The following is a 15,648-nucleotide window of genomic DNA, read 5'->3' as shown; positions in this document are numbered from 1 at the left end:
ATTTTGGGGAAGGTTCATACATGCAATACATCTTCTGAGGTTAATTTTATGCCTTTGAGCTCCCTCCCCCACGACCTTGTTTCTTTCCACTTTGATTCCATTTTAAATTATTCACAATAAGAAGTGACATGACATTTTCTCCAGACACCTTCGTCCAAGTCCCTCTCCTTGGAAAAGCTGCTTGTTTTATTTTTATCAATTGTTCCATTGTTTCTAAGGTGACAGTCATCTTGTAAAGGTTAGAATTAATGAAAATGTGACACCCCTCCCCCTCGTTTTTTATAAAATAATTTTCTCAAATTTCGAGGCCTGTTAATTTCCATATGGAATAGGAGTATAATTTATGGAAAGGCTGCCTTGTCTAATTGCTTTAATTTGTGAGCAATAGCTACATTTATATACATCTGCTAGGACAGGGATCTTGTAAAAAAGTTAGTCACCCTTCCCACTTAAATTCTACCTCACAGAATTCCATCTGCCCTTATTGTGGCTACTCTGTCACATAGATAAGGTATTCCGACTCTATAAAATCTCTTTAAAAAAAATATCAAACCCAACTTTATTGACACAAATGCCTGACATAATTATTCCACTTCAATTGCTCTGCTTAGCTTAGGGCCCTGTGACTGAAGTTACTTTCATCTGGTACACACACACTGCATTTGGCTTCAGTTTGACAAGCCACACATCCAGTTGGATTTGATCCAATAAGCTGCATATTTCACCCACACTGAGGAAAAAAAACAAGGATAATTCAGTCTTCAGTGTTTTTCAGATTTGCAGTAGAACTTGTTTAAACAAATAATTACCAATGCTTCTAGGTTTACAAATGCTTACTTTAAGTGTTCAGAAATGCAATTTTATGGATGTTAAGCAGGTCCTATAATCAGAAAATTCAAGTGTGATTTCAAGATTTGCCACAGAAGATGGAACTAGAGCCTTTTTATTTGCGGTGACATCAACCTTTAATGTGTCTAGCCAGCTGGGCAACTCATTTCATAGACACTGGTGTTATAATAAGCTCTTTTCATACTTTGCAGTTATATTATAGCGTACTGTAAAAAATAAATTATTTTTAATGGCACAAATTCAGTAATTGATCAGAAAATAAATATTTTATTATTTAACTTGGGGGGGGGCGGTCTTTGTTTTCTTGTTAAGATTGGAGACAAAAGCTGTTCAAGCCACTCAAGCAGCAACACCCTATCCAGTAACACATCCAGCAACAGTGATGAGAAACACTTTGGTTCTGGAGATCTGATGGATCCTGAGCTGCTTGGATTAACATACATCAAGGGGGCTTCTACTGACAGCGGCATCGATACAGCTCCCTGCATGCCGGCTCCTCTCCTGGCCCCTTTGCACCTGGGTGGCAGCAGGTCCGGCGTGCACTGTCGTACGGAGCAGTGGACCGAGTCTTCTGAAGTTCCGGGGCCAGATGATGATCCAGCTAAAATCTACGCTGTTCATAGCTATGCCTCTGCTATTTCTGCCAGTCATACAGCTGAAGGCAGCATGGGAGACCTAAGTGAAATCTCCTCTCATTCCAGGTATGTTTCTTACAAATTAGGGATTATGGAATATAGAGTAACATAAAGAGAAGTCTCTTTCATTGTTGTTATTCCGTTTACCTTTCTTTGAAAGTGCGCTTAACTAGTTTTGTGGGTTTTTGTTGTATTTAAGTGCTTATATGAGCAATTTTCAGTCAATTTTTGGTGGGTCAGCCTAAAAAGCATAGCCAGTCCAACTCCCAGATCTGACGGAGACTTTATATGTGACCTTGTGCACATTGCATAGGTTTTTAAAGTCAGGAAAAGTCCCTTAGTAAAAGTGAAGTTTGCACCTAAAACTTGTTTGACATACTTTTTTTGGTTTTTATACAGTGCAACGAATTACCTGAGAGTTAATGCTGAGGGAAATCAGAAATTGCAACAGAAAATTTTTACGTAAAGTGGTGGACAATTTTTACATACAGTGAAACTGCGTTCCATACCATCCCCCCTAAATTATATCCTTGTGATGTATGCTTTACACTTTTGTTAGTTGAACTGAATTTCTGATTGATTTTCAGCTCCTCTTTTTGTTACAAATGGAATGTGTGCATGGTACATCTGTTGTAAGGCAAACTTTGAAAGAGCACTTTTACAGCTGGTTGCCTTTATCTCCCAGTTCCAATTTTATGGTGACTTTGAAGTTGAAGCTTTGGTCTATGTGTTAAGGTTTTTACTCTGTAAAGGATGGAAGGAATTTGTTAGTCTTTCCCTCTGGTTTTTCTGTTTTCAGTGTCAATCAGTACAGGAAAATAACCAAATAATATTTTCTGTCGTCATTTCTTTATATGCTTGACATGAATGAATTAGTCTTGTATGCTTCCTCTTTTTTCACAAGATATAGAAGATAGTGTAGACTATTGTATAGCGAATTTTGAGGACTGATTAAATGCTTTTACATTAAGCTTTTACTACCCCTGTGGTAATGTAAAAGCTCCAGACTTACTGTGTGTTTTGAGATTTAATTTTTTTTATATTGAGACTTCTAAAGTTCTAGAAATAAGCTCTATGCTTCTAGGACTTCATCATTATGAGCTGAAATAGATTTCTAATGGCTAGAAATGTGTATTTGCAGCACTTCTGTGACAGCTGTCATATTTAAAGTGCCATGTAAAATGCCGCTCACGTCTACGGAATCAACATTTTGCAGATTAATTAAAAAATAAATAAAAAGCATATAGATTGAGTGATTTACTCAGGCATTTCCAAAGTAGTAATTATTGTTGAAATACCGACTCACATTAGGATTGCCCAATTCCACTTTGGCAGTACCAATGTTTTCAAATGTTCGCCTTCCAATTTGTTTGCCAAATCCTTTTACTATAGAAAATGTCAGACTTATGTTATGTGACCTGACTGTTTTATTTAAACTTTGCTTAAATATCCATCAAATTATGTTGGAGTGATAAATAATTTTAGAGCTAGGTTTAGAAGCTGGCACCACCTATACAGGACCCACAGGCATACATTATTAAAAAATATCTCATAGCTGTGATGCTGCAACAGACTTCTTCAAATAGACAAAGAAAGTTGAGTTAACACATAAGTGGGTGATATCTACTGCTGTATCCTATATCTATTTTCCAGCTGGTCAGATGCAGAGTTTGTATTTCCTCATAATCTGTAACAATGAAATTTTCGCAATTTTGAGGCTTTCATTCACAATTATTTTATGAACGTTGAATAGTAAACCTGTTCTGCAGCAGCTAAACAGTGTAAAACTTCAAGAGACAAGCCCACAGGCTGGTGGGAAGTCAATGATCTATAAATGCACCATTTCTTTGTTAAAATTGCATTCTATTTCCTGAATAGAGTGCAGTGCACAGGAAAGATGTTGAAAAAATACTGACCTGTTTATCTAACTTTGTCAGATAAAGAAGCCCCTGAAAAAATGTAATACTGTAGCGTCCAAGTAAGATTTACAGAATTAAACTTGTTGTGTGAAACAGTATCTCCAACTACAAGACCAAGGAGCTATGCACAACATTGTCTCACAGCTCTGTTATTAATGGTTTTATCTCTCCTATTGTTTATTAATTATGCACATGAGTTGTTAAGTACCTTCATGTTACACAGCTGAAACAGCTTAGCTTCGTTGCCTTTGGTTTTGCTTTGTTTCTTACGTAGGCCATCTTTGAATCCTAAACTTGCATACTGAATATTTCCTTATTTAAAGCTACAGAATGAGGTTGGATGCCCAATTGTAGTTGAGTTTAGTTACAAACAGAAGTCTAAAATCCTCTATATAATGTCCTTGCTGTTGATCTGTGTTGTACATTGTGCTTCAATGTTTGCTTCCATTTTTTATTTCTTTTCATAACTGAGTTATTTTCTTCACCAGATCTTTACATCATTTCTTTGCATATTTGGAAGGATGGGAAGCAGAACCAAAAGCTTTTAGCATGACCTGCATTATTTTCTTCCCCCAAAACCTCATAATCTTGTTTCTACTTTTGGGGGAGAAAGAGGGAGGAGAGGAGATAAAATAATTCTTAAAAAAAATTTAAATGCATATGCTGTGATTGAAATTATTAATCCATTGCCTTAGCGATCCAACTTTCTTCCACAGTGGGCATTTTAATTTGATCTCATGACATCCATGCACATGTGTTGCTTGTATTTGACTCCACATGGACAGCAAAGTAGACATGTCTCTTACACTTTCAGCAACACCTTCTGGTCCTCTGTGAATTAATCCATTGCTCTTGGGATTAGATTAAAAGATAGCACAGTGTTTGGTATTTGTAAACCCACAATGGAGCTGCTGCTTCAAGTCCAAGGCGTTTGGTTTGTGAATGCTGCAGTTCCTTCAGCTGCAAGATGAGAAGAAAAAAAAATTATTCTTCAAGGAAATGTTTGCTTTAGTTCATTTTAAATCATTTTGAGAGTCATCAGTAAAAGGTTTTATTAGTCCTTACTAGTGCTATTATTCATAATAAAAGAGGCTATTAAAATTATCCAGAGGACTGGTTTATTTGAACTGAAATTTATTTCTGTTAATATTAAATTCTCAGTGGTACAGAATGGAAAGCACAGTTTAAACTGGCTTAAATTGGCAAAATTAACATGAAGTGAAAAGGCACAGAAGTTTAATAATTAGAGAGATATTTGAGGTAATTCCCTATGTAGTTCTTGATGTAAATGGAATTACACTGTTAATAATGTGTGTCCATATTTACTTAAATTGCACACACAAATTCTACATATGTCTTGAACTTAGTATTTTATTTCATACCACTTTGCATTGACATTTCAGCAAGTTGAATTATATACATTACTTGACTTAGAAACTCATCACAATCATATTCTTAGAGAGCTTTAATGTATATGCTGCTAGTACGTACAAGACTACTGCACTAACATTGCTACCTTTATTTCAACCATGAGAAAAACTCAACATTAAGAATTATAGCTTTGTACCAGATGAAACATTCCTGATTTGGTTTTGTATAGCAGATTTCATTTTTGCTTTTGTGTGTTTCCTTTACTTTTTCAGTGGGTCACATCATTCAGGAAGCCCATCAACACATTGCTCTAAAAAAAGTGGCTCCCTAGATACCTCCAAAGTCTATATAGTGTCACAGAATACTAGTCCACAGATTTCTGGTTCAGTTTCAAAACCATACCACAGACAAGGAGCAGTGAGTAAATATGTCATTGGATGGAAAAAATCAGAAGGAAGTCCTACACCTGAAGAATCTGAAGTTTCTGAATGCCATGAGTAAGAACTCTGTTTAACTTTGAGGCGGGGCGGGGGGGGAAAGGGTAATAGGAAAATGAGAAATTAAAAATTCCATTTAACTTTTAAACACTTGTTTTTTTTTTCCCTACCATTGTGTATCAAAGGTACATCCAAAAAAAACCCAAACAAAAAAACCCCAAAACCAAAACAAAAAATACAATAACTACACAGGATACTCTTTTCTTCTCTGTTCTATCCAGCTGCAACTTTTTCCCATGTGTCAAATAATGCAAGCTGATGGAAATTTCTGAAAATGTGTGTATGCAAAAAGTATGGCTATGTCAGACATTCTGAATTTCCATTTTGAATGTCTAGGAAACAAATAGGAAGGTACAATTTTATTACGGTTTTAAAGACCTTTTCTACAAATCTTCAAGAACTTTAGTTAGTTGAAAAAAGCTTTTACTGACATTTCTGCATTAAACATTACTACCTTGTTTCCTCAGCAAATACATTACAGATGAGAGAGATGTCCATAAACATATCAGTGATCTATGGTAGATAACTTTTAAAAGTTACTGCCAGTTAGGGGTATCTTACTGGTTCTTTGCTGTATTTTTCTGACTTTGTTTTTAATAAACAGCTAAATAGTGGTGGTTAGGACCCCAAAGAAAAGATTAAGTGTGGATAGATCTGATGCTCTCTGCGTGAGATTCTACAAAAATGTGTAGCCTTCAATCAAAAAATGTATTTTTCTAGCAAGTGATATTTAGACAAAAATATTCAGAGCAGTTATAATGAACAGCTATATGTACAGCTTAACATAGGAATAGCTCATGAGAAATATTGTCATCTTAGGCGGGAGAAAAAGGCTTGCACTCAAAGGAAAAGATGCACTATCTCAAATACACATGGATTATGCTGCTGCAGCAGTAATAAGTAATGTTTGAATCTGCTTTTTAAAACTAACCTTTAAATTCATGTTGTCTTCAAAATCGTCTTCTCAGATAACCTCCCTGCTTTTTCTGTGCATAAGCTATTCAGTTCTACCTCTCAATAAATCATACTCAGCCCTGTATATCTTGATAAATTGACAAGATGACATGCAGTAACTTATTTTTCAAATGTTTAATGGGGATTACTCTGTTTCATGGGAATGCATCATTTGCATCTAATATTACATACTGCATATATGTGCACATTTATGGCAAGATTAATATTTAAAAATATAAGCTAGAATATATGTGCTATGAGATATGATCCTGAAGTTAAACTCTTAAATTCCTAATTTTCAAAAGTATATGTTACTACTTTCATGTCCTGGTTATTTGTATTTCTTCGTGGCTTTGTACTGGAGATTTCATCCCACATCCCCCCTGCCCCAAAGTTTTAATTGCTTAAATCATTCAGTTGTAGTAGTATTTGCACTTAAAGTGGTAATTTCATTGATTCCCACAAGTTTTTGCATTTTGAACTGATTTATCTTTAATTTGAATGGAAGCCTAAGCCTTAAAACAAAATCGCATAATGAATCATGGTATTTAGAGTGAAACCACAGCAATTTAGAAAAGCATCTTCAAGAGCTAGTTCTATTTAAGAAACATTAATTAAATATAGCAGCGCTTCATATATCAGAAAATATTTTCAGATTTTTCCATGGCACACAGCACTGCTTCGCCTCTTTCTTTCTAGGAAAGCTTTCTGTTCATGACAGAGAGGAAATATCTTTCTGAGGTTAATTATATCTCTAATTAGTAATGATGGTGAAAATCAGGTCAATTGCTGAATGTTGTGCCACTATAGGATATAATTCACTGAGAATTACACTTTGCCGTAGTGAAGCTTGTTTTGTCTTTGCTGAAAACAGTCACTGTAATCAGTCACTGCTGCACTTGGCAGGAAGGAATGGCTTCAACTGTGTGTTCTGTGTGACTGGGAATCTCTGGTTCCTTCAATTGCATTTCCAGAGTAAACCTCTTAAAATTCTCTCTCTCCTGTCTCACTGGAAGGAAGCTAAAAGATAATTCCGTTTGACAGTCTTTTGTTGACTGTAAATACATTTTTATATGCTGATAATTAAGGAAGGCAGCTGTTTTTTTGTCTGAAGTGCTTTATGAAATTACTGATAATAAGACATACTTGGCACAAGGCACAATTGATTACCAATACACTCCAAATGCTGCCATTGATGACCATAGTCATTTTACCAGATTGTGAAGCTGGATACAATATCACAATATAAAATATTGTATTTCTTATTTGCTAAGGAAGTAAAATTTAAAATACTTTGTGATGAAGATAGGAAATATTGATATAAATACAGCTTTAACAGTAGAGTGTAAAAAAAAAAGAGGCAAGCTAGACAAAACAAGCATTATGTTTTTTTAAATTGTTCTTTAGAATTACTAAAATTGATTTTTTTTTTCATTGGTTTAATAATTTCATAAATATAAAGCAATCAAAGTGTTTTAAATAAGAGTGCTCTTTGTCAGAAGGTAATGCTAACAATTTGTACTTTGTGACAGAAAACGCATGCAGTCTTTCAAATCCAAAAGCACTGTTGCTTCCCTTGCTAAAAACACCAATTGTCTTAACAGAGTGTATGATGATATTGATGCTGTGTCTGCATCAAGTCCACTCCAAACTTCCGTGAGGACTGCCATTGTTGAAAGCCAACAAATCTTGTCCAAAGAAGATTTTCTGAAGCTGATGCTGCCAGACAGCCTCTCTATGGAGGAGGGGAGAAGAAAGGTGAGCTATTTTCTTTGGCTCTGTGTATCTCAGACACAGTTACCTTAGAAATTAATTTCTGGTATTCCCAAAATTGTTATAGAGAAGGCAATATCATTTTGGATAACCTAAGTATATTCCATTGAGATGCTATAAGTACTGACCTTAATTCCCAAAATATCATTTCCCACAATATGAAAATTATCTCTAGTTTGATGATTATGTATGAAACACAGTATTTGTTTAAGTATGTTTTTGCTTAGCTTGAGCAGAGCCAGGTGCAGGTTGAGCAACCTAATTATAATTTCAAAGATTAAAAGTAACATTTTCAAGGTTGGATGCCTAAATTTATACACCTCATATGATATTAAGTCACATGAATAAAAGTAGCCTGTTTTCTCCTACCCTGTGATACTTAGTACCAAAGATTGTATTTGAATTCTGAATCAGTTTCTTGTAGGTATCAGTGGCAACTGCTCAAAAGGCATATAATTGTCAGTGCTAGTAGAGAGCATACATCTAATCTTAATAGTATGAAGACAATAGTAATTTTTTAAAAGTTCACAAAAAGTGGATAGGGAACTTAAAATTTACTGCTCCCCAAAGTATAGATGATTCTGGATTTTGTGCTTGATGTGGAATAAAGCACAAAGCAATTAAATTACTTGAGATAATTGTCACACTTTGATAGTAACTCCATGCTCTCTTAACACACTGTGTTGATATAATGTACTAAATAATATAATCATCATGTCTGAACAAAAGTAACACATGGGAATCCTCTAAGCGCAGAGTTGAATTTAAAATGCAGATAATATATATTTTTAACATGCAGTATGTTGAATATGTATTATATGTATTTGAATTCTCATTAATAATGTCCTAGAGGATTTTATGATTTCTGATTGATACAATAATTAGTTCTCTGTGATGATTGCAAGAGCTACCGATGTTTCTGGCTATCTAAATGAGACACAAGGAGTGAGGAGGTGTGGCCATCTGAGATAAGTTACTGCTGTCTCCTTTCCCGCCCAAGATACCCAAAGCAAAGCTCAGTAAGTGAGAGAGACCATAGCCCCTGACTTGCAGGGGATCCCCAGCCATAGGACTCGACAGCGTCCAGTCTTTGATTGTGCCTTCATAGAGGATAGGGATCTTGGTACAGGTGAATCAGTTGTCTTTGACAGCAAAACCAGAAAGGCATTTTCTGAATATGTAAGATTGTACAGAATCAAATCACATGTTTGGTTTTACATTCTTCATAGATCAGGAAATAATGAGCTTTGCAGGTTATGTTTAAATTTTGATGCATCCTAAAAAGAAACTCTGTAAAGCTCCAATAATATTCAGATAGCTAGTGAACAACCTTTATAGGTAGAAGATGCAGTATAAGGTTGAGGAGACTCGCGTAGCAGCCCAGAATTGCAGCAGGATGCTTGTTGGGAATCTTGAGTGCAGGAAAGAGGATCAGAGACCCTCCAATTCAGAGGGTGAAGGCCTTTGCCCAGTGTCATCCCTTATTAGGCTGAGACTTTTGATATTTTTTAATCTCTGCTTATAAAAGGATACCACATATCCATTAATTCAAGGATGCTGTGTATGTCTATTGCTGTGATCATTTTACATTTGTGTTAAAATAAAGCTTTGCATGATACTTTTTCCCACAGCCTGTATCTATTTCAGGCAAATCTCTAGAATCTATGTGGTATTTCCCTTTATTTTCTCTGGGACACAGTTAAGCATTCTAACAGCTTAGTATATTCTGTATTGTCATCAAGACAGATGCTTTCCTGAACTAGCACTGTGAAGTGGTTTTAAGTGTTTTGTAAAGACTCTGTCTTGTGGCATGATTGAGTGTTTCTGCGTATTCCTTGTTGAACTATTCATCAGTGGGCAAATTTTTCAGAAATACAACAATGTAGATATCCTTAGTTCTATGCTATATTCACTGTTTTAAAAAGCTACTCCTCTTAAGCATATGTTCTGTGTATGGAGTGGAAAATTCATAGTTAATTACAATGAAAACAGGATAGGACATTAAATTGTGTTATGCAGGACAAACCAGTTAAAATAATTAAGGCAATAACTGACATTTGTAGATCTGAAGAACTAGATTTCCTGTGCTGAAGAATGACTTACAAAGTGGAATGGCCCAGTTTTGCAATACAGTAACATCTTGTTTTACTGTAGCTATTCAGGTTGTGATTTAAGGAACTTTTTGGAATGCACAAACAGTTTTCACTGAACTCTGTTATCCTCTTTCCTAAGCCTGTTTTGTGATATCTGGGGAGATGCAGTATCTCAAGTCACTTTTATCATCCTATGAATTATATTGTATGATATATCAGTTCAGAATGTTTAATGTTAAACCATAGTCATTTCAAATTAAAATCAAACAGTTTTCTGTGTAGTCTCGAATGAATGTTGCCAGAGTTGGTAACCTCACATATATTTCTGGAAAACATTGCTGTCATAAGGCTATAGAGGTTTCATTTAACATTTCAGAATTAATAAAACTGGACAGTATCTGATAAATTCATGGTGATATATTCCAAAATATCAAGAGGAAGTATGAAAACAGAGTTTAGTAACTCTTTTGAGGCCCCAGTGGATCTGATATGGTGGAATTCTGATCATCTCTATTAGCTCACCAATTCCAGAGTACCTTCCCAGAAAAACACTCTCAAGAACTGATGATGGACTGTGATCACGTGAATAGTTTTAACCTTCTTATATCTTCATATTTTGATGTTTAGTTTTCATTTTATGGAAACCTTTCTCCACGGAGGACACTTTACCGTACCCTGTCTGATGAGAGTATATGTAGCAATCGGAGAGGATCTTCATATGCCAGCTCCCGAAGTTCAATGCTAGACCAGGCCCTGCCAAATGATATCTTATTCAGCACTACTCCCCCGTATCACAGCACGTTGCCTCCCAGAATGAGCCTGACTCCTGGAATGGGGAATCTGAGAAGTAAGTGATTGTGTTATTGCTGAATTTGGAATATTTGTAATAAACAAATCACCAAATATTAAGTTCAATTTAACTTTTAAGGTGAAATTATGAAATGTCAAGTCAGCGTTTTGAATATCCCAGTAGATCATGTTTGGAGATAGCACTGACTCGACTTCCCAAAAAATTTCCGTGAGACCAGTGGTAGGCAACAAATACTTGTATGAAGATATTTCTTGTTATAGTTTTATTTGCCATTGGTGATGTAATTAAGCCAAGCTGGCCCGTCTTATTTTAATATTTTTGTTAATTTTTTGTGTGCACTCATATTACTGAAATATTCACAAGTACAATCAAAATAATAGCTAAAAGGGAGAGCTTATATTTAGGTGATCCTTTTGGCCACATCTTAAAAGGAAATGTGCAAATACTTGTCCTCATCTCCAATTTCAATACTGAATTTGCGGATATTTTTTTAACATGTTAGGAAAACCTTTGCAAATAACATTTAATTTTTAATGGCAGAAAAAGAGTAGTCTGCGGTGCCAAATTAAAACTATTTTATGAAGGTATCTCTTTACTTCTAAGGTCTTCATAAGTGAGATCTCTTTTATATGCTTACCTTGCAATAATTCCAACATGGAGTGATAAACTATAAAGTTTGTAGTAATTTTGTGGAAAAAACTGAATTAAAATTATGAAAATTACAAAAAAAAAAAAAAAAGAAAAAAGGAAATTGTGAAAAATATATATGCACAGCTAGATATACCAAGTATATATATATTTAGGCTACATATCCATATTTATATCTTTATCAGAGTTAATTATTTTTTTTCTAAAAAATGCTCAATCTCTTCAGCTAATTATTTTAGGCTGTGACCTATAGGGGACAGAATTAAAAAAAAGGCACTTTTAATTAGCTACTTTGACATTGCATCACAGCTGACCACAATTTGAAAATGTAATAGAGCACCTGTGGACTCTGAAGTCCATAGCCAAGAAGCTGTGGGTGGATTTCCTAAAAGCATTAAGGACTTTGTAGGCACATGTCCAGAGAGAATGCAGACAGGTGATTTAAAATAAATAGTAATAAAAAGGGCTCTGTTGTTCATTGTGTCCTTCGGGAACTAGCAATCACTTGCTAACTTTCTGAAGTCACCCTTATGTATTACACAGAACACTTTTCTAGATATAATGGCCTCAGCTATGAGACTGGGCTTTAGCCACTAGCCACCGATTAAACTGGTATCACAAACACGCACTAAATTCCTGCTTCAGTTGGGAATACGTGCTTGGTGGAGCTTTTGCCACTTGGGAAATATTCTTCTAGCAGAGTGAAACTCTTTACCATAGATTTAATATGAAAAGATCCTTTGCTTTTGCTGATAGAAAATGAAGACCCATTTTGTTTCATTTGTAGTCTGTGAAGGAGCTGTGTATATAATCAGGCATCCTGATGGTATTTTCTTCCTTTACGATGTTAGGCCTGTGTTTTTAGAGCCATTTCTTTTAAAGGTAGATGTGCAATAGAATCAAACCTTCAGTGTGGTTTTTTTTCTGGAGATTGACACAAATGAATTAATGGTGTGCACTCCAGCTGTATGCTGCTCCTCCAGTGGTGAAATTTTAGTGGTTTATGTATTAGTTCTGTCTTAAACACCTTATTTTCCATTCTTACTGCTTTTTAGATACAGAAAGTTATTTACACAGATACCTGGGAAAAAACTAGTATCATGTCAGTCAAAATGAAGCTAATTGTTGCTTTCCTAAGTAGTTCATGCTGTTTTCGTATACAACTTCTATTTTCTGCTTCTGGTTTTGTATTATAAAAGTGCCTTTCAATACCAGCAATATAGGATCTTTTATGATGGCTGTTTCAAAGAAGATTTAATTGGTTATCTGTAATTACACTCTGAAAACAAACACATCTTGACTTGCCCACCTTTGTTTTCAAAATAGGTTAGTCAGTATCTCCATATAAGAAACTAAATTTGGCTCTTGCTAGGAAGGTTTTTGCAATCAGTGTGTAGCAGGTATTTACATTCTGTAACAGTGGTGATGTGAGAGGTTTCTTTATAATTTTTAATTTTGAGATTGTAGTTTCAGATATCAGGATTCTTATCTGTCATAAGTCGCTTCTGTAAAATACATACATTTGTGATCTTAAAGCATTTTAATTTTACAGTTAGTTAATGTTTACAGAAATCAGTGGTAATAGTGTGGTTTTGGCTGGAATTCATATTTAGAAAGATATGTTCCTGCATGCTATTACCCAGTGTGTGGTACATGAAATATTGTGGCAGCACGAACTCTGGTGAGACCCCTCTAGCGAGGAAAAGAGTGTGATTAATAGATAAGCAAGGCCAGCAACAAAACCAAAGCATAGTAGGCAACCTGAAGGGTTTAATTTACTGGGAAATCAGAATTATTAGACAAAACAACCATGGGAATATGGAAACAGAAACTTCAACTGTATGCAATGTTGACTGTGGGAAGAAGATGAGAAAATGAAGCTACAGGATTTTTTAATTATTTTATCAGTTAGGGAAGTGAAATGAGAGTTGCTTTCAGTAAAGCCTGAATTGCAGACTCTGGCAGTTGAGTGCTATTCATTGTGCATAGTACACAAACGTAGAAGGATTTACTTTATTTTTATCTTATTTTTAACTTAAACCAGAAAGTAGAACTTGTGCAGCTGAGAAATCTGGAATTTTACCTTAGAGACATTAAAGATTTCCTGAGACACTACTGTTCACGTTGAGTGATTCTAGCATGCCGTATATGGCTGCAGGTACAAATCTATCCTCGTCTTGCAGGGAAAGAATGAAAACAATGAGAACCACTGATACAGAACTAGTGTACCAGCACGAGTCTGAAACTCAGAATGACATGTGGAGGCAGTCTGACTGACATTGCAGGCACCGTGGTCCACTCCTGTTACCAAATACACAAAAAAAAAAAAAAAAGGAAAAAGAAAAATGCCCTAAGTGATACACTGGCATGACATTACTGTGCTGTGAGGAAAGGAGAAAGGTGCAGGATACTTGTAGTGAAGAGGATTGTGAGGAAGGGAATGTTTTGCAATTATAAACTAACAAATTTTGAAAGTTCTCAGATTATGTATGCCATAGGGGAAAGGCTGTCAGAAGTGCAGGAGATATATCTGCAGTGATCTTATTAGATGAAAGCCTGTCTTAAAACTGGCTTATTACCACTGTTAGCTTCAGTCCAAAACTAACCTCATTCATAAGCAGTATTAAAATGGAAGAGCATCACTGTGTATTGGTGATGTACAACATGCACAATTCGGATATCAGTTTTTAGTAATCAAATAAAGACTGTTGATTAAATAATTCACACAAACAAAGGAGTATGTATGTTGTCTGTTACAGACCCTCATACAATGAATAATCCACCACACTAGAACATGAGACTACCTTCAATAACGAAAGTTATTGGGAGCACATGTCCACTAGTGTAACAGTGCTGTGAGCGTATGTCCATGAGAAAGTCTCCTAGCAGGCTGGCATCTTTGAAGGGAGACTTTGGGCAACCCTAGGTAATACTGAAGAAGGGAAGGGTTTGGCAGGCAGAAGCTGCTTTTTTTAAGAGGACCATAGAGAGCTAATTGCTGATTGCAGGAAAGAAGAACAGAAAGCAGATACTGAGCTTTATGTCTGCATATGACTTGGTATGTTCCTTCAGCTGCACCATCTTTTGAGAAGATCTACTTGTTAAATAGCATGTCTAATTTGAACACAGTGAGTGTGGAGTACTTACCAGATATTTTTGCATGATCTCCAGTCGCTACATAAAAGTAGCAGTTAAAATTGAAGCAGGATACTTGTCTTGGAAGTAGAAAAGGTTAAATCAGGTGAATCCTTCTTCTTTCTGTGTTACTAGTTACTCTTTGAATACAGAAGTATGTGGGATTGATGACAGTCAATTTGAGGAGCTCTGTTGGAAATGGAACTAACCATATAATTTTGGTGAAAATAAGGACTCTTCAAAATGCGTTATACTTGTATGTATCAATAATAAAAATAAAGAAAATTCCTAGGTGTAGGAAGAGAGTGACATAACTGAAAGGAACAGAAACCAGAAGATCAATGATTTTGTGCCAAAAGGAGTACAGCAAACAAAATAACCTATAAAACTGAAAGATAACTCATTGTTTCCTCAGAGTAAATAAGGGGTAAATCTGCTTCAAAACCAGCCTTGTGGGAAATGAACATAGTGGCCTACAAGATTAGGCATATTCTCCTGGACACACAGAGATGGGTGTGCTCAAGCATAACTTAACCACCTTTGCACAATCAAAAAGGAAGACCACAGGCAGCCTGCAGGTGCTAACGCAGCAGTCATACAGAGAAATACTGGAGGTAACAGTGCGGTAAGATGAGCAGGGAGGAAATGCAAATATGGGAGGCTAGAAATAATACATCTCACCCAGAGCATTCCTGAAATACAAACAATATTCTCTGAAATTCAAAAGCACAAAGAGACCTGTATCATTAGAGCTCTCTTTCTTTTAAAATTTATTTTTCCTATTCCCCCCCAGCCCCATTGTACAAGAACACATAATTTGTAACTTGAAAATTATTCTGTGGTGACATACTCATGCTTTTTCAGTTACTCCGCTTATAATTTCAGCCGTCAGCATTAGCACTTGCATTTTCAGAGCTATCAATATTCAAATCTCTGCTCTGACAGGCTTTCTGCAGTCGAGTT

At 35.6% G+C, this 15,648-nt stretch overlaps 1 protein-coding gene across 9 annotated transcripts in view; it reads left to right on the top strand.

Moving 5' to 3' along the window:
* Positions 1-15,648, top strand: part of SIPA1L2 (signal induced proliferation associated 1 like 2) — a 137,094-nt gene that overhangs the window by 108,898 nt on the left and 12,548 nt on the right. For all 9 annotated transcript variants that reach the window (XM_065057767.1, XM_065057766.1, XM_065057765.1 and 6 more), the window contains 4 exons: positions 1,162-1,550; positions 5,047-5,271; positions 7,830-7,983; positions 10,719-10,938. In XM_065057767.1, coding sequence (XP_064913839.1) covers positions 1,162-1,550; positions 5,047-5,271; positions 7,830-7,983; positions 10,719-10,938 — 988 coding nt within the window. The remainder of the gene's footprint in view (positions 1-1,161; positions 1,551-5,046; positions 5,272-7,829; positions 7,984-10,718; positions 10,939-15,648) is intronic.

This window comes from Columba livia, chromosome 3 (assembly GCF_036013475.1).
Source record: "Columba livia isolate bColLiv1 breed racing homer chromosome 3, bColLiv1.pat.W.v2, whole genome shotgun sequence".
NCBI classification, from domain to species: domain Eukaryota; kingdom Metazoa; phylum Chordata; class Aves; order Columbiformes; family Columbidae; genus Columba; species Columba livia.
The sequence above is the reverse complement of the archived record's forward strand: the minus strand, read 5'-3'. Positions and strand labels throughout refer to the sequence as shown.